Here is a 25,982-nt window from a genome sequence, read left to right on the forward strand (position 1 = left end):
AAACAGTGGAGATACAAAGAAAGGCCAAAAAAAAAAAAAGTCCCTCCCCTCAAGGAGCTTTTAGTCTAATGGAAGAGAAAATATGCAAACAACTATAAGAATGGGAACTCCTTGAGGGCAGGGACTTACTTTTCTATTTGTATCCCCAGCACTTAGTACAGTTCTTTGCACATAGTAGGTGCTTAATAAATCTTTTATTCCTTCATTAACTATATGCATACAAGATATTTGAAAGATAAACTGGAGGTAGTCTCTGAGAGAAGGCATTAATTAAGGAGTAGGGGGAAAGGAGTCTTGCAGAAGGTGGAACTTTAGCAGAGACTTGAAGTCAGGAAGTAGAGATGAGGAGGGAAAAGCATCCTAGGCATAGGGGGCAGCAAGGAGATGGAGTGTCATGTGTGAGGAACAGCAAGGAGTTAGTGTTAGGATCCCAAAGCATATGGAGAGTAAGGTGTATGGAGGGCTTTAAAAGACAAAGGATTTTATACTTGATACTAGAGGTAATAGGGAGCTGCTGAAGTTTAATTGGGGAGTGATATGGTCAGACCTGTATTTTAGTAGATCAATTTGACAGCTAAGTGAAAGATAGAAGGGAGGAGAGGCAGGGAGACCAAAGAACAGATTATTAAAATAGTTCAGGCATGAGGCAATGAGGGTGTGGAGGAGAGAAGGGGCAAATACAAATGTTAGGAAGGTAGAAATGACAAGACTTGACCACTCACTGGATATGGGGGTGATGAGAGTAAGGAATAGAGGTTGTAAAGTACTTCAGGGTCTAAGTCTGGGTGACTGGAAGGATGATAGCAATAGGGAAGTTAGAAAGAGGGGAGGCCTCAGAAGGGGAAAAAGACGATGAATTCAGTTGTAAAGATGTTGAATGTAAGCTTTCTACTGGACATCCAATTCAAGATGTACCCGTTGGAGACGTGAGACTCAAGGCCAGCAGAGAGGGTTAGGTTAAACAAATAGATCTGAAAGTCATCTGCATGGATGATAATCTAGGGAGATCAAGTGAAAGAGTAGCTAAGCAAAGATTCTACTGGATCATTTTTCTACCAAGGGGAATGAACATGCTGAACAGAAATGAAGTTTCAGAGACAGAAGAAAGGAGCATTGTCCTTGATGGACAAATATCAACGGTGATGGGTGTCAGGCATATATAGTACAGTAAAAGGTGAAGGGAAGAAGAATTTATATAGTGCCTACTAAGTGCCAGGTCCTGCGCTTAAGCACTTTTAACCAATATCTCATTTGATATTCACAACCACCCTGGGAGATAGGTGCTATCATTCACCCCCAATTTAGAGTTGATGAAAGTGAGGTAAACAGGAGTTAAATGACTTCTGCCAGGATGACACAGCTAGTGTCTGGAGCCAAATTTGAATTCAAGTCTTTCTGGCTCCTGTCCCAGTGCTCTAACCATTATGCCACTAGTTACCTTGGCAATAAAAGCAAAAATAAATTATTTTACTATGACAGAGTAACAATGACAAAATGTTTCCCTATCTCTAGGAAAAAGTTACTATTATAATAAGGTAAGGATTATTTACAAAGTTTGTATGTGAACTAAAGTACTGAGAGATGTTAATATATCTTTACTGTAGGTTTTTGATTTCACAAAGAGAAAGCAGTACTATAAATTTCTTTGCATGCATTTAACATATATTAACTGTAAAATTCATAGAATGACAAAGCACTTTTAAAATGTGTTTTAAATCTGTTGTATAAACAAACTTTTTTTCACTAGACAAAATACCTTATTCAGTGGGTTATGAGATACTTTGAACTTTTACAGAGACTTTAAAATTTTAAGAAAAACTTTTCAGCTCCAAAATCTAGGTTTATTAGTATTATTCTTATTACTAGGATCACTAGGTTTGCAAAGCACTTTGGCCCTCTAAATTATCTTATTTGATCCTTATAACAACTCTGGGAGGGAGGTGCTATTACTCTCATTTTAAAAATAACACTGAGGCTGAAAAAGGTTAAGTGACTTGTTGAGGGTCACTACTGTGTCTAAAGTAGGATTTGAACTCGTTTGATGACTGCAGAAGTCCAACATTCTATCCACTGTACCACCTAGCTCCACTAAAAAAAAAAACCAACCAGCCCAATTTTCCTAATCTTTTCCCAGGATATCAGCATTACTTGGAGTAGAAGGTGACTCATCGTAGTTCTGAACCTAAACCAGACCATCACAAGGAATCCTGACTTAGTCCATTTTTATAGTTATTTAAATATTCATTAAAAGCCACCTTTATCAGGTGGCATCAATATGTCCCATTATTCTAGGCAGTTACCTATATGTTGTGTGAATACAGCTTTCCCAAGCTGCTTTTGACATAAGATGATTCAACACAAGTCCAATAACCTTTAGTCTGTTAAACCCAGGAAGACAGTAAGACAAGGATTGCCTATATCTTTATTTGACTGGGGTTAAGAGTGGGGCCACTTGTTACATGGGCTTCAGAGGAGAGCAATTCCATCTCTATCTCAATATGGCTACACAGATTCCATCTGTACTGAAGTGAACATTAACTTGATGCAACAGCAGAATTCTGTGTAAGTCAGGGAGGATGATGAAACACAAACGTACTGAGGTTCTGCAGTTGACAGTAGCATTCAGGTAATTTGAATATACAAGTCTCTCTAAAGTCATCAAATTCTAAAATTAAGTTAGCTGGGTTGAGTATAAACAAATACATTACATAGTCAGAAGGAATAAAACCAATGCTTAAAACTACAAAAATAAACTCCAATGGTTATGTAATAATTAAACTATGCTTGGGGGATGGGGGGGACTGGAGAGAGAATTATCTCCACAGAAATATTATTTCAACTTGAAGAAAAAGGAAGTTTTGCTGGCTCCATGGATACAGTTCTCCATGACTGTCAGGAAGGCATGGGTAGAATGACATGTCATTCACACACGCCATGCAGGTACTGGTAGAGGGGCCTCTTTTCTTCTAATGAACTTAAGGTTGCCCACATTCTAAAATGGTGGTCCATATTATCAGAAACGTCTATGTGTTTAGGATACATACATTTTACTATATAATAAATTGCATTCATTTTGAGTTAGGTTACTAATTGATCCAAGTCTACTAAGATAACATTTAACAGTAGCAGAAAGCAGCTTATTAAGGCCCTATTAATTTACAAGGTTTGAAAGCATTAATTAGATATTAAGAATAATTTTTTAAAATTTTAAGGTTCTCACATAAAAAAGCATTTATACTTCAGCTGGGTACAAAAGGCACAACATTTCAGAACATTAGAGAAGATGGGTTACAAATGAATTTGTGGTTTTGTCTCAAGTGGATGTATGTGTTTCCTTGTTCAGCTGAACTAAGCAAAGAAATTATCATTATGAAAAAGCTGTCATATAGTAACAACTTACATAAAAAAATTTAAAAGAATTCAAAGCATAATTATTGTAAAATGTCTGAACCCCCTTTATTTATTTATTTATTTATTTATTTATTTATTCATTCATTCATTCATTCATTCATTCATTCATTTATTTATTTGGGAGGTGGGACAGTGAGGGTTAAGTGACTTGCCCAGGGTCACATAGCTAGTAAGTGTCAAGTGTCTGAGGTCATATTTGAACTTGAGTCCTCCTGAATCCAGGGCTGGTGCTTCATCTACTGTGCCACCTAGCTGCCCCACTCCTTTTATTTTTTGTGTATTTTTTTTGTTGTTGTAAAAATGTTTCTTTAAAAAAAATGTTTCTTAAAAATCTCAGGCAAGTAGTTTTCCAGGATCAGGTCCAGGGTCCTAAACTTTAGTTTAACATTTAGAAAAAGATGAAGACTCTAGGGTGAATTTGGGCATTGTTCTGGGTGGTGGCAGGCCAGGAAAAAATAAACTCTTTTTAGAAAATCCATTGTTTAGAAACTGACTTTTCTTTAATATAGCAAGACAACATATATAAAGGGCTTTCACATAAGATCTTAGGTCAAGAGTGACTCTCCATAGTCACCAATATTATTTAGTACCGTTCTGAAATATCAGCTACAGCAATAAGAAAAAGAAACTGAGGGGATTATGTCTTTCCATAGACAATGTATGATGGTTTAGAGCAATGGTATCAAATTCAAACTTATTTAAAATGATTTTTAATACCTTAGTAGCACATCCAACCCATGTGGATTAGTAGATCCTAACTGTTATGTAAACAGATACCTGCAGGCCCCATACTGACTTGGAAAACCACAAATTAATATTATTTATGTTTTATTGTAGGGCCTCATTCTGAGTTTTGGGCCTGGAGTTTGACACCTCAGGTTTAAAGCACCACAGAGATCTACCCCAAAATTAATAAGAAACAACTTCAGCAAAGTTGTAAGATACAAAGTAAACCCACAAAATCATCAAGGCTTCTGTACATTACCAACAAAACCCAAAGAGATATACCATTCAAAATGAATACAGAAGATACATATACATACATGCATGAAAACATATTACACATAACATATAATAAACATATTTTGGAATAATATGAATATAAATATACTTTCTTTAGATTAAGATGATTTAAATTTTTTAAATTCTGAATTGAACAAACACTAAAAAAAATGGGCATTTATATATACATAGAACGGAAAAAGAGGACCGTATATGAAACCGCAGATATTAGGTATGGCTCACTTTTGCTTTTTAACTAAAAATAATTTAAACTTATAGTTTTTTTCCCCTAACTTTAGCTTTTAATTGATATTTTCTTTTTCTTAAATCACAGTATCCTATATGTCCCTCCCTTTCCCAGAGACATCCTATATGACAAATAGTACTTTTTTAAAGAGGAAAAAGGATTAGCACAACTGAAAAAAGTCTGAAAGCATGTGCAATGTGTAACAACCTCCCAACTGCACAAAGGGGTAGGTTGTGGGCATCCTCTCATATCTCTTCATTTGAGTCCTGCTGGATCTTTATAATTTTATTGCATTCACTTTTGATTTTTTTGGTGTGTTATCATTCTTTCCATTTACACTACACTAGATGAATTATTTTCTTGGCTCTACTCTGTTCACTCTGCATCAGTTCACATGGATTTTTCCCCACGTTTCTTTGTATTCATACATAATTTCTTATAGCACAGTAATATTCCATTACATTCATGTATCACAATTTGTTTAGGCACTCCTCAAGTAATGGGCATTTACTTTGTTTCCAATTCCTAGCTATAACCAAAAATGCTGATATAAATATTTTGGAGTACACAGGGCTTTTTTCTTATTAACAGCTATCCTGGGCTCCATAATGGAGTCTTAGAATCTAGAGTTTTCAAAGCTATCCCTAGTTTGTGTTTTTTTCTGATCTTCCTTCTGTTTTTCTTCTGCCTTTTTAAAAAAGATAATTCAATGACTTCTTTTTCTTTTCCTTCTTTTTATCTTTTCTTTGTTGCTACCCCATTCCTACTCCCATTAGAGGGAAAAAAGCCCTTATAACACACAGGATCAAACAAAACAAATGAGCAATTCTCTAAGTCCAAAAAATTTGTTTGATTTTGCATCTTGATTCCATCACTCCTCTTTTTTTTCTGGTGAGGCAATTGGCGTTAAGTGACTTGCCCAGGGTCACACAGCTAGTGTTAAGTGTCTGAGGCCAGATTCGAACTCAGGTACTCCTGAATCCAGGGCTGGTGCTCTATCCACTGCACCATCTAGCTATCCCCCATCACTTCTCTTATCAGAAAGTAGGTAGCATACTTCATCATCAGTCTTCTAGAACTATGGCTGGTCATTTGTTATTCAGTTGTTTCATCTGGGTCTGCCTCTTCATGTCCCCATTTGGGGTTTTCTTGGTAATGATACTATGGTGGTTTGCAATTTCCTTCTCCAGTGGATGAAGGCAAACATGGTTAAGAAACTTACCCTGGGTCACATAGCTAATAAGTGGATGAGGTTACATCTGAACTCAAGTCTTCTTGACTCCAGGCACAGAGCTTTACCCATTGTGCCACCAAGCTACACTGATCCAAATCTTTCAGCTCTTCAAAGTAGCTTTTCTCTATAATATTGTTACTGTATAAATTATCCTATTTCTGCTTACTTTTCTCTGCAACAATTCATACAGGTCTTCTTTGGTTTCTCTGAAACCATACATTCTTTTATTTCTTATAGCATAATAATATTGCATCATATTTTTTTTGGGGGGGGTGAGGCAATTGGGGTTGCACAGGGTCACACAGCTAGTAAGTGTTAAGTGTCTGAGGCCGGATTTGAACTCAGGTACCTCTGACTCCAGGGCCGGTGCTCTATCCACTGTGCCACCTAGCTGCCCCTTGCATCACATTTTTATACCATTGTTTTTGCCATTTCCTAAGATGCACCCCCTTCCCCTTAGTTTTCAGTTCTTTGCTACTACAAAAAGAGCTGCTCTAAATATGTTTATATAAATGTCCTTTGCCCTTGTTGCATTAGTGCTAAGCTATGAAACATATAAATCAGAATATAATTTGGAAATATTTTAAAAATAAAAATACAATAAAACAGGTAATATCAATATTCCGTTTTCTCAGTCAATATATAGTCTGGAGGGATCCTTTTGTATGGTTTAGTGGCCCCCATTTCTATCTGACAGACTTCTTTCTAATTTTCCTAGCTGTTCTTGTTAGATAATGAGTTTTTATCCCGGTAGGTGGGGAGTTTTATGTTTTATCAAACAATAGGTTAGCGAACATCTGCTTCTGGATCTTGTTTGCCTAATCTGACCAACTTTTCTGTTTTTTTTTTTAACAGTACCAATTAGTTTTGATGTTTACAGTCTTTTTTTTTTTTGCAGGGCAACTGGGGTTAAGTGACTTGCTCAGGTCACATAGCTAGTAAGTATCAAGTGTCTGGGGGCGGATTTGAATTCAGGTCCTCCCGACTCTAGGGCCTGTGCTCTATCCACTGAGCCACCTAGCTGCCCCTATTTACAGTCTTTTAATATAATTATTTTTCTAGGCCCTCTTCTTTCTCACTTTTTTTTCATTATTTCCCTTGAGATTCTTGATCTTCAGATGATCAGATTAGGTCCCTTTATATAAAAATAGCATTTTTTTAGGGTAGCAAAGAATTATAAACAAAGTGGGTGCCCACCAACAGGCGAATGCCCAAACAAATTATGGAATGTGAATGTAATAGAATATTATTGTGTATAAGAAATGACACTGCTTTAGAGAATCCTGGGAAGTTTTGTATGAATTTATGCAGAGTAAAATGAGAAGAACAAGGAGAACTATTTTATAAAATGACATCATTGTAAAGAGAAACAACTCAGAAAGACTTAAGAACTAGGATCAATGCAATGAATAATAAGAACTCCAGAAGACAGTGATGAAGAATGCCTCCCTCCTCTTGGTGCAGAGGTAATGAACAAACTACAGATGCAGAATGAGACATTTTCAGTCATGACCGAACACAACACAAACTTGGTTTGCTTGACTATGAATGTGTGTTAGAAGGAGGGGCTTTTATCACAGTGCAGAAAATGGGTAGATAATGATAGTAATCTCCCCCCCCTCCTCCCGCAAAAATAGAAAAGAGACTACTAATGAAATATTTTTTGAAATATATAGATGAGAACAGAAGTTCAGAAAGATATAAAGACAAGCAAATTTGATAGATATTAGAAAACAGGCGATTAAAATACAATCTATTTCCTCAGAAACACAAAGATTAGGCATTGGGAATGGAAGAGGGTGAGTTATTGATCAGCACTGAAATCTAGTTCTTTGAAAGATAACCTACCTCCCCATGTCAAAACCAGAGGAGTAAAGAAACCAATGGAAAAGGAACTTCATAGAGCTCTGGGAGCCAAGAACTTATATAGTTTACATTTTTTTTTTAAAACCCAACAAAATAACAACTAATGTTTTTATACTTTCTCTTTTTCTTAGTGTTTTAACCTGGGTCCATGGATAGATTTCAGGAGTCAAGAAACAGAAAAAATTAATCTTTATTTGGGGGGGGGGGAGGGCACGGCAATGAGGGTTAAGTGACTTGCCCAGGGTCACACAGTAAGTGTCAAGTGTCTGAGGCTGGATTTGAACTCAGGTCTTCCTGAATCCAGGGCCAGTGCTTTATACACTGTGCCACCTAGCTGTTCCCTTTCACTAACTTCTAACTGAAATTTGGCATTTCTTTCAGTTACTTAAAAACATGATTCTTAGAAGTTGTTGATAGGCTTCACCAGATTGCCAAAGGGGTCCATGACAGAAAAAATGTTAAGAGCTACTGAGCTAGATGGATTATTAACTTTATGGATCTTTTTATGAATGTGGCTAACTCCTGAAAAGAATTCTACTTTAGGATGTCATCAATATGATGTAGGACAAGAAAAAAAGGTGGGCAGTTCATACACATGAAGAGTATATATGTTCCTTTAGTAACCACACAACATCAAGACATTTAGAAGAATGACAGTTTCCCACATAACAGGTAGACTCTTTACAGAAGGTTAATAGGAGGACATGGACAAGGATCCTATAAGATGAGAAGGCAAGGATAGGCGGCAATGGGTTCAATGATACAGTAATAACTAGAAACTTTTTCAAGAGGCTGGAAAGCAGTGAGGAATAAAGGTAGAGGATAGTGGAGCCCTGGCAAGAACAATGCACAGATTAGATGACAAGTCCAATTGTAGGTTCACTTCTGGACCATTCCTTGGAAACCCATCTAAGCCCCCTCAGAATTCAGAGTGAAGCAGGTATACTCCCAAGAAAGGGGCACCATAACAACAGGATCCTGGGAATGGGGCTGGGTACAACTGTACTAAGCAGACCAGGGGAGCACTACAAAGAACAAGAATAGCAATCTCTCTGAAACAGAAGAACACCATAGGGAGGAAGTAAATCCCTCTGTTAAGTTCACACCATGGATGTCAGTTCTTTTCTTAGAAAGTTAGTGGCAGAACAGCAGGATGGCGCAGTGGATAGAGCACTGGCCCTGGAGTTACGAGGACCTGAGTTCAAATCCAGCCCCAGACATTTGACACTTACCAGCTGTGTGACCCTGGGCAAGTCACTTAACTCCAATTGCCTCACCAAAAAAAAAAAAAGTTAGCAGCACTGTCTCAGTTAAAGCTTGTTGGAGGGAGTACCGAGAATCAAAGTAATTTTGATCTTCTAATGCTAAGGACTACATCACTAGACTGCTTGTATAGCTGTTTAAAATTTATTTATGATATTTAATAATCCTACTATGATGCCCATCTAATATGTGAAAAGATGTAACTTGCACGTGTCTTCATGGTGAGGTAGGGAATTTGTCTTAATGGTTATTGGCAAGAACAAGAAATAGTACTATTTCTGAAATAAGTGGCTCCATGTAAGAAAACTAAAGCTGGGGCTGAGGGGTATACAACAAATACTCCAAGTGGACTAATGTCTAAGTTGTTCTAATTAAGGAGACTGGCTTAACCATGATGTATCAGTGACGGTTCATCTGATATTTATACATAATTCTTAATTGTTATTTCCTTTTTGCAGCTATATAAAAGTTACCTCTAAACAGAAAGGATGTCTTCCTCTTATTACCAGGATACTATGATTTTCACTTTCCCATCTGTGTAAAGAATTTCTTTCAAGAACCCACCAATTAAAGCTGTGGAAAAATTGGTACACTAAAGCACTGTTGGTGAAGCTGTGAACTGATTCAACCATTCTGGAGAGCAATTTGGAACTGTGCCCAAATAGCTATGGAACTGTTCACACCCTTGGACCCAGTGGTACCACTGCTAGGTCTGTATACCAAAGAGACTACAGAGAAGGGAAAAGGACCCACATGTACAAAAATATTTAGAGCAGCTCTACTTGTGGTACCAAAGAATTGGAAATCGAGAGAATGCCCATCAAGAGGGGAATGGCTAAACAAGTTGTGGTATATGAATGTAATGGAATACTATTGTGCTGTAAGAAATGATGAGCAGGAGGAGTTCAGAGAAATGTGGAAGGACTTACATGAACTGATGCTGACTAAGAAGAGCAGAATCAGGAGAACATTGTACACAGTAACAGCGACATTGTGTGATTAACAATGGGGAGAGACTTGGCCCTTCTCAGCAGAGCAACGATCCAAAACAGTTTCAAAGAACTCATGATAGAAAATGTTCTCAAAACCCAGAAAAAAGAACTGTGAATTATGAATGCAGATTGAAACATACTGTTTCTACTTTGGGACTGTTTTTTTTCCTTCTTTTTTGAGTTTTTTCCCTTGTGGTCTGATTCTTCTTTCACAAGATGACTAATGTAGAAATATGTTTAATGTGTTTGCATATATACAACCTATATCAGACTGCTTTCCATCTTGGGGAGGAGGGAGGGAAGGGATGGTGGGAGAAAAAAAATTTGGAACTAAAAATCCTGTGAAAACAAATGTTGAAAACTATCCTTATATGTAACTGGAAAATAATAAAATACTTGAAAAAAAAAAGAACCCACCAATTTAGAGCAAGTATAAGGAACAACTGTTCTACCTAATCCCTGTCTACTCCATTTGGGTCTTTGGTTTGAGTAAAAAAATAAGTATTTCTTTTGAGTGCTGTGGGTATTTTACATTTCAAATACATAAGATAAAGAAGAAATATAAAGAATCTTACCATTGTAAGCTTGCTGTAGGTGACCAGGCAGAGGTGAGTGAGAAAGTGATGTTGCATGCTGAGCTCCTGGCTGTAAACCCTTCAGCATATCTAAGAGAAAAAATATGAGATGCTGGTAGTATGCCCAGGCCTGAGCTTTAAGAAATTTTTGCTCAAAAAGAAAGAGTTAAAATATATAAACTCCTGGAGTCAATGCAGGATGTGGGAAAGACAGAAGCATTAGAAACTTACTGAATGCCATAAGGTACCTAAGCACCATATTAGGCAATCAAGAATTTCACAATTTAGGCAGGCTATGATCGTTGTTTTCAAGGAGATTCCAAAAATGCAGAAAATTAGGCCTCTTACCATGACTGGGGTGTTAATGAACTAAAAATCATTCAATAAGTTTTATAAAATTTTGTTAAGGAAAATCCTATAGAGTTCATTATGTTTGTGTTACTTATGTACTTGAAATACAGATGGTTTTCTTTTAAAATATTTTATAATTGTCACTAATTAGATTCAATTATTTGAATTGGTCAGAATTGTTCTCTCAAATAACATAGCAAAATAACTGAATAATCAAAACTTACTCTGAGTTAGGCTATGGTGGAAAGCGGCTGAGGTAGATCCCGAGGTGGTTGTCACTCCAGCTGTGTCAGTTCCAAAGCTAAGCAGCTCCAAAGGAAACTGAAAGGGCATGGTGACAGGAACCAGGCCCCCCAGCATCCCAAAAGGAGCCACATTTTGATTTGTTACAGACAGTGGTGATGTCATGAGAGTGAGAGGCGAGGCATTAGCCAATAAGGATGCACCTGCTGTGGACTGTGCAGAAACCATATGTCAAAAAAATAATTTAAAATCCTCAGCTGACATATTTAATATCCTGACAGAACCAAAATTACATGTCTAGCAATTTCTCTAAGAGTAGTAATTCACACAGACAAATAACTTTGTGACAAGAGCTGAGATAGTAGGCACCTTCTTTAGGGTTGCCAAATTCTGAAAATTAGTATACTTTATTTATAACTTTGGAAAATTACAAATTAAAATTTCCACAATTTATATTTCCTGGAGGTAAAAGATTTTGTCCTTCACTTTAAAAATTAAATAGTTATAAGAAAATAAAACCTTTATAAGTGCTTAAATACTAAAATATTTATCACAACTACTAATACCAATAACTAAATATATGCAAAATTCAAGAGCAGAAGAAACATTAAGGAACTATGGGAGACAGGAACCATGCATGCATGGTGTTTCTATATAAAAGTAATATTATTCATGCTTCTCTCTCACACTGAGGCCAACCAGAAAGTAGTTTACCATATATGACTATAAAATATAGACAGTAAAGCAATGGATTTGTAACTTGTTAAATAACCATACCCAAAGAGTAATGATTAATGGACCAAGGTCAACCTGGAGGGAGCTGGCTGGAGTGAGCTGGCCACAGGGTTCTGTCCTCAGCCCTGTTCTGTTCAACATTCAGGGATGTTGTAGAGGTGATTCCTGCATTGGGTGGGAAGTTGGAGTGGATGACCCATAAGGTCCCTTCCAACTCTGGGATTCTAATATTTTCATGTGAGAACTAAAGAATCAGTCTTATTATTTTACATTATTCTATGATTCATATATTTGGGCTGTGTCCATTACATCCCCTGAGATTCCCCATCCCTAGGAACATACCATTCAATCAAGTGTAAAAACCATGTTTCATTTAGACTCAGGCAATACCAAGGAGATGTGTTGAGGGAAAGAAATGTTTTGTCAGTTCTACCTTCCGTTTGAAGGCTTGTGTACATGACAGTGGTAAAACAAACTTTATTTCTCTACTTTTCTCAATCCCATAGCCTCCTCTTAACCCTGCTGTGCCTTTACTTTGACATCTCCACCATGGGTTTGGTAGAAATCTCAGTCCAAGGAAAAAAGAGTAGTCTTCTTTCCTCTTTTTTAGCATGATATCCACATTCCTCCAACTTGGAGATCAAGCCACCCTGTGTCTGCAAGCTAAGGGTGTCAACTGCAAGACAAATTAAAAATACTCTTCATCACTACTCTCTTTTAAAGTCAGAGAATGCCAGAGCCCAGAATTCCAACAGTCCATTTGAGGTGAGGGGGGAGGCTAATACACATGAATCACACTCACTCTTCTCACCATCTTCTTTCTTTCCTTCATTGCACTCCTAGGGCAACTCCTTCATTCAGCTGCACAATATGGAAACTACACTTTCCTCTAGAATCTCACCATCCCTGCCTCCCTCTCTTGTCTCCTTTTGTATCCTGATACTGAGCTGCCAAAGCCCCAGGGTCAAGGGAAAAGTACAACCCAAACCAAACAAATTCTGTGGGAAAGGGGATTTCTGGGATCCTCTCCCCATGCTCTCCACAGCTCCTTGACTCTTCTCCACTGCTGGTGATATGAAGGAAGCAAGGGCAATTGATGAACTTTGCAGTAAGATTCCTCAGTCTAAGAACTAGGGAAGCAGCTCCAAACAGGAAAAAAGGACCTGCTTCCCTTGTCTTGTAGAACAAACAGTAAGACACAGTCTCCTTCAGCTTATGTGCCAAAAAGTGGGCAAGCTATTTGCTATAGCTTTAGATTGCTACCAAGTTGAGAAAGTGTCATTAAGAGCATGATTACAGGAAACACTTGGGTTTTATGGAAGCCACCTTTGCATTGAGGAAAGAGGGAAAAGTACAATTTATAACTGGACCAATAGGGACTCCTCTGAATTTGCCTTTGATCTTTCTCCATTCCAATTTATCTTACAAACATTGTAAGAATCATCTTGCTTGTTTCATCATGCCACTCCCTTCTTTACAACATATAGAGTGGTTCCCTAACATCTTAATTTATCAAATCCAAGCTCTTTACTCTTTCTTTTAAACTAAGACAGAAGCAACCATGAAGACTCCAAAGTCATTCCGTAATCTTCTACATAGACTCTCAAGACATAAGTATTCAGTTTATATTACATTTAATGTGCATTCAATGATTTTTTAAAAAGTGTTTTATATATGTATTACCTCCTTATTTAGACTAAATGCCTTCAAGAACAGCTGAAGTATATCATCCTTTTTTGTATATCCCCCCATAGTACCTACTATGAAGAAAGTTAGCAAATAGAATCTTTGACAAGCACTGACAGACTATCAAGGCTCTATAACCACCTTGAGCTTTGTATAAAGGAAAAGAAATAACAGAAATGAAGGAGAAGACATATCAGGAATAGAGTGTTTTATAGTAGGGTAGAAGAGAGGCTGAGCTGGCACATACAGATGTATTTGATCTATCTGCTTTGCAAATACATTTTTTGACCTTAAGATTTTTATCAGCCTGTAAAATTTCCAACTGACTCTGGAATATTAAATATTTCTCTTCAAACCACTCCTACTATATTAATTATGTGCCTTCAAACCAAAAGTACCAATCTCTGGTCAGCACTACCACATACCTACTATCCTTACTACTCCTTAGTCATTTTAGTCAACCTCCTCAGAAACTGAATATTTTCTTTTCTCACTTTTAAATATACATGTACCATATCCTATACCATATACTTTCTTTTTTTTTTTTAAGTGGGGCAATTGGGGTTAAGTGACCAGGGTCACACAGCTAGTAAGTGTTAAGTGTCAGAGGCCGGATTTGAACTCAGGTACTCCTGACTCCAGAGCCAGTGCTCTATCCACTGTGCCACCTAGCTGCCCCTCCATATACTTTCACAGAATCTTTTTTTAAAAATTTTTTGGTGAGGCAATTGGGGTTAAGTGACTTGCCTAGGGTCACACAGCTAGTAAGTGTTAAGTGTTTGATGCTGCATTTGAACTCAGGTCCTCCTGACTCCAGGGCTGGTGCTCTATCCACTGTGCCACCTAGCTGCCCCACTTTCGTAGAATCTTGAGAGTTGGAAGTAATGGTAGAGGATAACCAGTACAACCTCCCTCCAAATGCAGAAATCCCATCTACAAAATCGCTTCCAGGTAGTCATCCAGTCTAAATGAACATTTCAACAGGGCATTTTCTTCTATTTTTGCACAGATTTATAATAACTGTTCTTCCTTATACTGAACTAGAATCTCTTTTGTTAAGAGTCAATCTCATTTGCATTAATTCTATTCTCTGGAATAACATAAAACAAGGTACTCATCACACCTCCTGTAAGTCTTCTCTTTCCCAGACTAAGTGACTCCCCTGCCTTAAATAATACATCATATGAGATTGTTGCAAGATTCCATACCATCCTCATTGCTTTCCTGTAGATACCATGTGGATATCACATCCAGAACTGGGCATAATATTTGAGCTATGAGCTGTTAACACAGATCATAGTGGGATTATGACTGCCCTTGACTTGGACTTGACACTTCTAGTAGTGTAGACTTCTTCTTTTTTTTTTTTTTAGTGAGGCAATTGGGGTTAAGTGACTTGCCCAGGGTCACACAGCTAGTAAGTGTATATTAAGTGTCTGAGGCTGGATTTGAATTCAGGTACTCCTGACTCCAGGGCCGGTGCTCTATCCACTGCGCCACCTAGCTGCCCCAGTAGTGTAGACTTCTATTAGAGGAAGGCTGTATCAGCAGATTCACTTTTAAGCAGCTGTCAGGTTGCTGGTTCATATTAACATATAGTACAGGTTCAGTAAGTATTGACAAACTGCCATTCACATGTGTGCATATGGTATCACTTCTCCTGGGATTTTCATTCTCTCTCAGGATTCATACCTAGGCATTGATACTTGTTAAAATCAGCTTTGTGACCTGTAGCTAGTTGCTATCTCTTGATAAAATTCTATGTCTGCTTCTTTCAGTAAGAGAAGTCTATGTGTATCAGATATCACCACACATTTTAAAAGCTGGCATTGTATAAACACAGCCAAGTTATTTATGGGCTGCCTTCCTCTAAGTAAATGAGCTGAAGCACCAGCTAGAAATGAGTAAAGTATGTACAGCTGTTAACATGACCGAGTGGTATGAAGAAAGAGAGAAGTGCCATAATTCATGTGGCTCAGGCCTTGTCACTTAACTTTTCATAATTTGGGAGTTAAGGGAGGGATTCTATTAGAAGACAGTTAGAATCAGGGGACAGTAACAGATTTGATGATTGGGTCAAAGGGAATTTGTTTTACAATTAGAAAAGAGGCAATCTCCTTCCTATTGGTGGAATGATGAAATGTAATTAGGCAAAGTACTAGGTAATCTCATGAAGGGTAATTAAATGAGTTCAGGTCATGAAGCAGGAGTCAAATGAGATTTATTTGGAATTGGGGAAAAGAACTAGGCTCTAAAATGGAATGAGAATATAACTACACCTCAAGATTGTCAACCAAAATAGCTGAGGTTAGATTTCATATTAATTTAAATTTGAATTCAAAGGATTAAGAACTTTCTACTCTCTGTAAAGCCTTCTTTTCCCCACTACTGTCTGTCCTTTATGTGTTTAATCTTGGTTTCATAACAGAATTTCTCCAAAAAACTTTATTTGCTTATGCATGACTTAAGAATAGTTCTACCACTGTATCAAGAGTAAGAGACAAGGAAGGATTAATATGCCCCTGATAACAAATAATGGTGATAGCAGTAATTCATCAGTTTCATAGCTAGAGAAGGAACTGATGAAAGTGAGAGAAGGACATGGGTGCTTCCACCATTACAAAGAAGGAAGTGAATTGGAAGGGAGAGAAGGATGGTAGCTGCTGCAGAGGAAGTGAGAGACTATTACAGTACTGTAAGAGGCTTTGTAATTATTGACTGCTTTTCACTTGAAAAGCAAAAAATTGTTTGCTGCACTATATTGACACAGGTCAATATAGCATCATGACCACAAGCTTCACAATACATTTACCAGTATATCTCTCTAACTGGATCCCAGAGTGGGATTTGATCTAGTGGATTATTCCACAATGAACCCAATCTAGAATATGTGTCAGCGAAATGATCCTTTTACTTTGAAAACTTGGGCTGAGGGGATGGAGGTGGAGAGTGGTCTGAACCCGAATGGCCCCTAAAGTATAAAGGGACAACCATCTGATCATGTCCATGAGTTTGGCATGTTAAGGCTTCTATTCTAGACCTACTAACTCAGTCTTCTGAGGGTTTCAAATTAAAAGTATAAACATAAATGATGACTTTGCTTTAAAATTAAATTACTGGAGGCTTCAGTTTTCTTTCATAATCACCTGAAGAAAAATTGAATATTACTAACGAGAAAAAAGTTATATATATATATAAACACTTTCTTTTTTGGAACACCCAGAAAACAATTATGTGAGGAAAAAAAACATGGGTATCATTTTTAAAAAATTACTAAAAGGCTTAAAATTTTTCTTTCCTGTTCTCTATCTGGCAATTGGATAAGCCCAGTACATTTGAAAAGAGAATTTAAAGTATCTCATCAACATAAAGTTGTAGTCATAAATGCTTTCTATAGATTCAACATAAATGGATTCATTCATAACACTTTATCCAAAGAACTTAGGAAAAAGAAAGATAACCATCTTTTACATTATCAGACAAATATAGAATAAGTACTTACCTGCACACTGGCTGTTACAACTGAAGACCCTGAGGCAGTGGATGGTCTATGTGGAGCAGACAATTGTTTAGTAGCACCCTGTGTTCCACTTCCGGTCCCCCCAGACAGACTAGTCCTATTAGCTCCGCTTGAGTTAATATTGCCACCTCTGCTGGCAGGTACATTCATTACAATTCCACTCAAGCTATTCTTTCCAACAGTTCCAGTGGATGCTGGGTTAGCTAACTTTGAAGAGGCCTGAAGATTTTTTGCAGACTGAAGGCCTGAAGTGCGACTAGAGGGCAGTAAATTCAAGGTAGGAGACTGTCTGCTGATATTTACTCCACTGGGCTGTTTATGGATTGGATTGTTACTGGTAGAGTGGCTACTCTGGGCTACTAGTGCACTTGAATTAGAAGAACTGGGGGATACGGCAGGTTTGGAAGTTGGATTGGATTTAGATATGATAAGTTTAGTTGACACAGAAGGTTTAGTTGATATCGAGGGTTTAGGTGAAGCAGGAGGTTTGGGTGAAGCAGAGGGCTTAGGTGAGGCAGAAGGCTTAGGTGAGGCAGAGGGCTTGGGTGAGGCAGAGGGTTTGGGTGACGTTACAGGCTTAGGAGATGCAGCAGGTTTAGGGGATGCAGCAGGTTTAGGGGATGCAGCCATAGAAAAAGGAGACTTGAAACCCTGGGTGGAAACTTGTGACACCATGGCCTTGGCTAAATAGTTACTAGAGGTAGAGGTGCTAGGTGCCGTCCGAGAGACCAGTGGATGGGTCCCTTGAGAGCCACTTCCAGATGAGGGGTTAGATAAAGGAAGGCGGTATACAAGTGGTTTATCTGAAGTCTTGATAAGTGGGGATGAACAAGAAAGTTGGGGGTTACTACTTAATTTCACCACGGGGTTAGTCTGTGATTTACTAATAGTGGCTTGTAATGGGGACACATAGTTTTGTTGGACAGCTGAATGCTGGTGCACCTTAGTCACTTGTGTTACTGAGGAAGATTCTGGGGCCTCTGAAGAAGTCACCAAAACATGAGAGGAGGCAGCAGCTTGGGCTTGGGAGGAGGAAGAGGCATGGGCCTGTGAAGAGGAAGATGCTTGGATTTGGCTTGACCGTTGGAGTCCTTGCTGAAGAAGCCTGGCTGGCAAAGGTTCTAAGGAAACTTTAGGGTTCTGAATTGAGGAACCAGCAATAAGGCCTGAAGAGATGCCAGTGTGAGCTAAGTCCTGGGGTTTCTTTGGTACTGGTCCTGTATGACCAGCAATAAGACTTGATGAATGTGCAGTCTGAGCTGACTCTATTTTTTTTGGAGTAGCCAGTGGCAGCTTGCTCATGATACTTGCTAATTTTTCTTCCCGAAGTCCTGGTCGAGGTCTTGTAGTTGGTATGCCTATTCCAGAGCCAACTGGAGGGCCCTTGGTCCCATTATTGATAACAGCTAATGCCTCAGAAACAGAATCCAGCGAAGGTGGATGAAAAGAAAGGTCTTCATCTAGTGAATCATCAAGGCAAATAGTTTCCTGGGCTGGTGTACTGCTGGAGCTGGTTGGGACAACAGCAGATGGAACAGAGCTCACTGATGGACCACCAACTGAAGACAATAAAGACGTAGGTATTTTCTGGTCCTTTTTTGGACTGCAGTCCTTGAATAAAAGCCAAAGGAAAAAAGTTAAAATACGTAAATTTCTAAGAAACTAAAGAGTCCCTTGCCAATTAATGTATAATATTTTTCAATGGAAATCATTATTAGAACTGTGATGAGGGGGACGGCTAGGTGACGCAGTGGATAAAGCACCGGCCCTGGATTCAGGAGGACCTGAGTTCAAATCCGGCCTCAGACACTTGACACTTACTAACTGTGTGACCCTGAGCAAGTCACTTAAGCCCCATTGCCCCGCAAAAAATAAAAAATAAAAAAATAAAAAAATCAATTAGAACTGTGATGAGGAGGCAGAAGACCTAGTATTCTGACTGTGCTACAATGACAAAACACAAGTACCTCTAGACCACTAACCTAGTTCTGGTGAATACATGACTAATAGCCTTTGTTTGCCTTAACCAAGACTAGAAAAGAAGCCAAAGACGAGAATACCTCTACAATCCTAGGATCAAGTCACATGCCAGTGTAGACTCATTTGCCTATACCAATTGCTGAGTATTCCTTGTCTCTTCCTTTGTGGGTTTTATTCTTCTTCCACTCCCTTATCCTTAGTTTGGATCTGGTCTGCACCTGGATTCTGTTTCTGCCTAAGGTCCCCTTTGTAGCCTTGATCTTAGAACAGTGAAACCAAGTTACCTATTTGGCCTATGCATTTCACTAATTCCTCTTAGCCTTACCACAGTCTGGTTTTCTGGGTTCACAGTCCACAATCTGCCCCTAATCCCGCAATTCCTACCTATACTAAATGGCCCTTTGGTTTTTACTTTTTGTCCATGTCATACGATATGCAAAACAACAAAGATGAGTTCCAATTCTTGACATCTTACTTTGCTGCCACACATAACCTAGAAAGGACAAAGATGCTGAGATGCCTTAGTGCCCTTAAATAGGAAAATGATTGATTTTAAAACTATTTACATTTTGAACCTCATTCATGGGTAAAGAGAGGAGGTTAATAATGGTAAAGTATTAGAACTTGATATTCCTTGGAGAACAATGACTATTTTCAGAAACAATTCACTTTTTAGAAAACTATCAGGTAAGGAGAATATAAGAACCCTGAGAGCCAATGGGGGAAGAAGAGGGGAAAAAAAAATCAACACAAATTCATATATGTAAAAAGCATTTAAAATTATATTCTATAAATATTGCATATAGACATTTTCCCCGAGTTTAAGATAAATTGTAGGACTTTAATCTATGTGCAGGGTTTTGCAAATATTTATGTAGTGTCTGATGGGGCACCCATTACCTTGAGGATAGCAGATTCTTAGGTTTCAAAAAAGGAGGTTAAGGCAAAGAAAACAAACTCATTCCTGGGAACCAGATTAAAGTGTAACTGTGAAATGTTTAGCCAAACAAATACAATATAATAAAACATAATGTTGGGGCAGCTAGGTGGCGCAGTGGATAAAGCACCGGCCCTGAAGTTAGGAGGACCTGAGTTCAAATCCAGCCTCAGACACTTAACACTTACTAGCTGTGTGACCCTGGGCAAGTCACTTAACCCCAATTGCCCCACCAAAAACAAAACAAAACAAAACAAAAACAAACAGACAAAAAACATAATGTTAATTTGTGTGGTTTTCAAAGTCAGTATGCCACCCAAGGATCTAGTTGAGTTTGACAGCACTGGCCTAAGTAATAGTCTAGTGAATCCTAGTGATAGTCAAAGCCCCTTGTTTCTCTCTGAAAAATCCCACACTAAATTACATAAAGACTACTATTATATGATGAGCTAAATGGGTAGAGTAAAAATGACATCAGTTTACTTTGACATGCCATCCAATTTTCATTACTAAAAACTGATATAATCCATAATAAAAAATACTCTTGAACAAAAACAATTATGATAGTGTTGGAACAATTATGGATTGCTTGAACAAAGTTTGAAATAAAAGAGGTTAAGTGTTAAGAGTGTTTATCCTAGAGGCATTTAAAAGAAATCTAACACAGGTAAGGAATACCATCACAAAAGAAGTAAATATGGATCTTGTGATTATATTAAGGAGGCAATTTAATAGCAAACATGTTATGCAACGATTATGAATGAGACACTGTTGCTAAGATATAAGGATAGAAAAATGGAAAATAACATAATCTCTGCCCTCGAGGGATTTATAGTCTAGAAAGGAAAAGTGATGTTTCACAAATAAAGTGTGATAAAAGACAGAATATGATAATGAGAGATTCAAAGTGCTATAAAAAAATCTGAGGAGGGAGAGATTACTTTAGCTGGCAGAAATTAGAAAATGCTTCACAGTAGCATCTAAACTAGGCCTTAAAGGAAAGGAAGGATTTTAACAAGATATGAAGATGGTGCATTTTAGGCATGGAAAATTCTCTATGCTAATGGTTCTCAAGCTTTTTGAATTTGAGGACCCCTTTTCACTCTTAAAAATTATTGAGAGCTTTCCAAAGACTTTTTATGTGGTTTACATTTTTTTTTTAAGTGAGGCAATTGGGGTTAAGTGACTTGCCCAGGGTCACATAGATAGTAAGTGTTAAGTGTCTGAGGCCTGATTTGAACTCAGGTACTCCTGACTTCAGGGCCAGTGCTCTATCCACTGCGCCACCTAGCTGCCCCAGTTTACATTTACTGATACTTACTGTATCAGAAATTAAACATCTTAGCATTATGAGTACTTTGAGAACTACTGCTCTGTGTCAATACAGACAAAAATGGTTAACAAGAAATCAGGGTCTTACAGTTAGAAGAAAAATGAAGAAATTTATGTAAAAATATTATGTCACTGGACAATTCCAGGGCTTATAGCTAAAGTTTCAGAAATACTATATATCACATTCCAGGAATAAACTATGATTTAAAGCTGAGAAAAGTGAAGATAATAAAATTGATACAGATGCTGAGGTGGCAAAATGTGGGAGTGATAAAAATGATGTGAGGGAGTAGAAAACCAAGAATAAAGAAGTAAAGGTAAATGGACTCACTTCAGGCAAAACATTAGACAAATAGAGCCTTGTTGTATATTAATCACTCAAATGAAGCTAAGATCTCATTAATTTGAGAACTCCCCCCAATGATGCAAGATCATAGCCCATTCAAGGCTACCTATTTCATTCTACTCACATTCTTGTTCTCTCAAAAGGTCAATACAAGGGGTTGTTCCCCAAACATGCAGGAGGCCTTCATCAATTTCACCTGACATCAGAAGCACCAGTGAAGCAATCTGGCTGTCTATCTATCATCTCTTGTTCTTGCATGAGACCAACGCAACTTCTCCTTCTGTCATACAATTTCCTGATGACATCCTTTACAACACTAGTTCTTTGGAGTTTTTCATTGTTTAGATGTTGCAACCTTCTCAGACCTACCATAAGCCTTTTCATTGCCCTCTGTATAACACTCATCTTTAGTTCTTCAGAAGCAGTGGTGTTTTCCACATCTCTGCCATATAGCAACGTCAATAAAATATCTGTCCTAAAAGGATGGGCCTCTGCTGTTACATGAAACCTGAAGTCAATAAAAATGCTATGCAATTTCCCAAAGGTAATCCAGCTTCTGCTCTTTCCAATTGTCAGCTCAATCCACTACCCATCTGTACTATCTGTTCCAGATATCTGGACTGTTGGATAAGTTCTACATGGTGTGGTAAAAAATGGAAGTTTTAGCTTAATCATTTGAGAGTTGAGCGCATACTACTGAATTGGCTTTTGAAGGACCACCCTTTTGGGGAGGAGACCGCGACGAACAGTGGTGCGCCTGCTGCTGCCCGGAGAGCCATGGCGAAGCACACCGTACTTCCAGGTTGCCAACTTAAAACTGAGAGTGGAACAGAACTTTGTTCTCTGTCTCGCTGACTCTGGCTTCTCAGCTTAGCGGTGGCAGTACATATGTTTGGTTCTTGTTCTCGGCCGGGCAGGCAGTTTTGGGATTTGGTGCGTTTTATAATAGAATATAGACTAAGCTTAGATCTAAGATTATTCATTTGTATTTCTACTTTCCTATTTCCCTAACTGGTATCACCTTTTTGTTATCTAATTAACTCCCAAACAGTAAAAGCTAATCCCTCACTGATTAAAGCTCAGAGGCTTCTTTTTCTTAGTGGTATGGGAGATATATAAGGGAAAAGTTAAAGGGGAAGTTTAATGCTCTTATATCCATTTTAAAATCTCACAATGGTTTCCAAAAATATGTAAACTGAAATCTGAGCAAAAGAAATTATCATGTAGTTGGTCTTTTTTTTTTTTTAATGTGTAAGGTATTTTATTTTTTCCGTTACATGTAAAGATAGTTCTCAACTTTTGTTTATACAAGCTTTACAATTTCAGATAGTTGGTCTTTTCTGAATGACTGGACAGGCCAACTTGCTCTAAGTGATCACCAATCTTCTCTAGGAGGCTCTGTAATATTACAGAACTTGATGCAATCAGCACAATGTTATTCACAAATAACTGAATTTGGAGGAGTTCATCATCCACAGGGAAGTCTCAAACTGGACTCTGTGTTAGACCACCTTCATAGTAGCAAATACTCTTTGCAAGTCTGCATATCCCTCCCTACTTTATGCCCCTCTTGATGTTTATTATAAGAAGGTTACTGAACAGGTTTATTTTTGTTCTTCTAAGGACCCTAAAAAAAATCTTTATATCAAACAAACCGATCTATAAGGTGATATTTTATTCTACTTGAGTTTAATGTTGTGGAATTGTTTTTTATTGTTTTTTATAATCAATAATAAACATAATAGTATCTTATGTCTCTGTATTTCTCAATTGTGTCAGTGAAGTAGTCCACTGTTGAATATTGCTTGCAAAAATATGATTGCTTTCTACTAATGCCCTATTGAGGATATTCTCAATTTATTTGTAGATGACTCTCAAAGATTTTATAAAGATATGAGAGGAGAGTGGTCATATGGGTCAATAGTCATTCATGTTCTCTATGTCACTTAAAATAGCTTGATGAAACGGTTTTTGCAGATCTTTTCCCCTTTATTTACATTTGTTATTCTCTTTCCATCCTGGAGTGTCCTTGGAGTGACTTTGCATAGTTGGATATCTTACCAATCTTGCTTTAAGTTGTTTCTGCCCTTCATTGTTTCTCTCTGCTTTATAAGACAATATAATTTATAACCATTCATAATCCATTTTAAGATTTTACAAATAAGTTTATATTTTAATAAGCTGGTACTGTCTTTGGCAGTCATCTCTCTCTATTTGGCAAATAAGTTACACATCTGTTGACTAAAAGACTTATATATTGGCTAAAACTTCTTAATTAAGTGAGGGTTGAGGCTTCATAACTTTATGTCACATATTTTAAAAATAAATAATTTTCTTATTATTATTCCTTTGTTCACTGCATTTCTGATCTTTGTCTAATGAATCAAATCTACATTAATTATAGGAATGGGGGGCAGCAAGGTGGCGCAGTGGATAGAGCACTGGTCTTGGAGTCAGGAAGATCTGAATTCAAATCCGGTCTCAGACACTTGACACTTACTAGCTCTGTGACCCTGGGCAAGTCACTTAACCCTCATTGCCTCACCCAAAATAAATAAATAAATAATTATTTTTTTAAATTATAGGAATGTATGGGAAGAAGGATGTGTGCATAACCTTTTTTAAGTGCAATCTCAAATTCAGGATCATTTTTCTTTCAAGTATACTCACATCTATTTGCTGTCTAATCAATATCAATGTAAATAGCTTACTTCTATATTAAGTCCAATTAAGGGAGAGAGCCAAAGGAAGGAAAAGAACAGAGAAGTGATCCAAAAATATAGGAAAAGACAAGATAGTTAAGAAGTGAGCTAGAGCAAGTAAGGCAGAGACAAAAAGATAACCTACAGTGAAAGAGTGAAAGATCACAAATGAATAAAGGGACAGGCACAGAGAAATTCTGATACACAGAGAAATATACACAGAAAATCATGTTGTACTTTTCCAATGATAGGAATGCATGGGGCTAACAACTATTGATACTTGTTTTGAACACTGAATGAAATCAAGCTGAGCCAGAGGTTCTCAATTCTTTTATAAGGGAAAATAAGATAGCTATGTTGCTGCAATCTTATCTAAAAGGATTCTAGATTATGATTAACACTAAATACACCAAATGCAGAAATTAACCAGAATAATTTTTTCTACATGAAACATAAAAGGCATTAAAAATTACTAGAAACCTTTATAACAGAGTTGACACAAATGAAAATGCTGATAGAGTGGCCAAAATGTTATTAAACTCATGAGTGAAGTAAGCCTAGGAAGAATTAGCTCAGGTCTAAGGATGTATTTTTTTAAATGGAACTGGCAATTTTAAGGAAGCTTTTGTTCTATTATATTCCTCACTTTTGTTTGGCAGGAAAGGTGGCTATATCCTAAGAACTGATAGCCTCAAAAGGCTATTAAGCTACTCATAACCTTTTAGCCAGCAATACTGCTATGAGGTCTGTAACTGAAAGAGATCAAAAAGACTCAGGAAAAGGATCTATCTGTACAAAAATATTTATAACAGTTCTTTTTGTGGTACCAAAGAACTGGAAATGGAGAGATGCTCATCAATTGAGTAGTGGCTGAAAAAATTGTGGTATATGATTGTTACAATGTGTTAAAAGAAATGACAATGAAATCAACACTGTAAAGAGAATCAACTTTGAAAGACATAGATACTCTTAGTCATTGCAATGATCAACAACAATTACAAAGGACCCAAGATAAAACATATTATTCACTTCCAAATAGAAAGCTGATGGATTCAAGAGTATATACTGAAGCATATTTTCTTTTCTTACTTTCTATTTTGGACACGGTTAATGCTCCAGGAATTTGTTTTACAAAACTATAAATGTGTAATATTTTTCTAGCCTTCTCAGTGGGTGAGGAAAGAGGAGAAAAGAGGGGGAGAATTCAGAACTGAAAATAAAATAAAAATGAATCTTTAAAAGGACTGATGACGAGTATTCTAGGAAGTAGAATAGGTTAGAGAAGGGAGGAGAAAAAACATGACAATGAAAAATTATAGGTCTTGTTGTCATAAAGGGCAGGACTTAGATGTAAGTTTTAAGAATGAGAAATAACTGCATGAAGTTAAATTCTTTCCAGAGGCAAGAGCAAAAAGCTATGCTTCCTTCTATATTACCAAGTCAAAGAATGTCACAATCATCTACAATTCTTAAGGTTCTCATTTTTTTCAAAGAAATATTTAGTTCTCAGCATTCCTCTCCACACCAACGTATGTCCTCAAACTCACGCATTTCAATAGA

General features: G+C 37.4%; 1 protein-coding gene across 3 annotated transcripts in view; it reads right to left on the reverse strand.

Moving 5' to 3' along the window:
• Nucleotides 1-25,982, reverse strand: part of UBN2 (ubinuclein 2) — a 119,284-nt gene that overhangs the window by 11,846 nt on the left and 81,456 nt on the right. For 2 of the 3 annotated variants that reach the window (XM_043965300.1, XM_043965299.1), the window contains 3 exons: nt 17,108-18,736; nt 11,166-11,397; nt 10,591-10,680 (listed from right to left, as the gene is read on the reverse strand). In XM_043965300.1, coding sequence (XP_043821235.1) covers nt 10,591-10,680; nt 11,166-11,397; nt 17,108-18,736 — 1,951 coding nt within the window. Of the gene's footprint in view, nt 1-10,590; nt 10,681-11,165; nt 11,398-11,996; nt 12,085-17,107; nt 18,737-25,982 lie in introns of those variants that run through there. The other variant, XM_043965301.1, reaches the window with a different exon arrangement.

This window comes from Dromiciops gliroides, chromosome 5, assembly GCF_019393635.1.
Source record: "Dromiciops gliroides isolate mDroGli1 chromosome 5, mDroGli1.pri, whole genome shotgun sequence".
NCBI classification, from domain to species: Eukaryota; Metazoa; Chordata; class Mammalia; order Microbiotheria; family Microbiotheriidae; genus Dromiciops; species Dromiciops gliroides.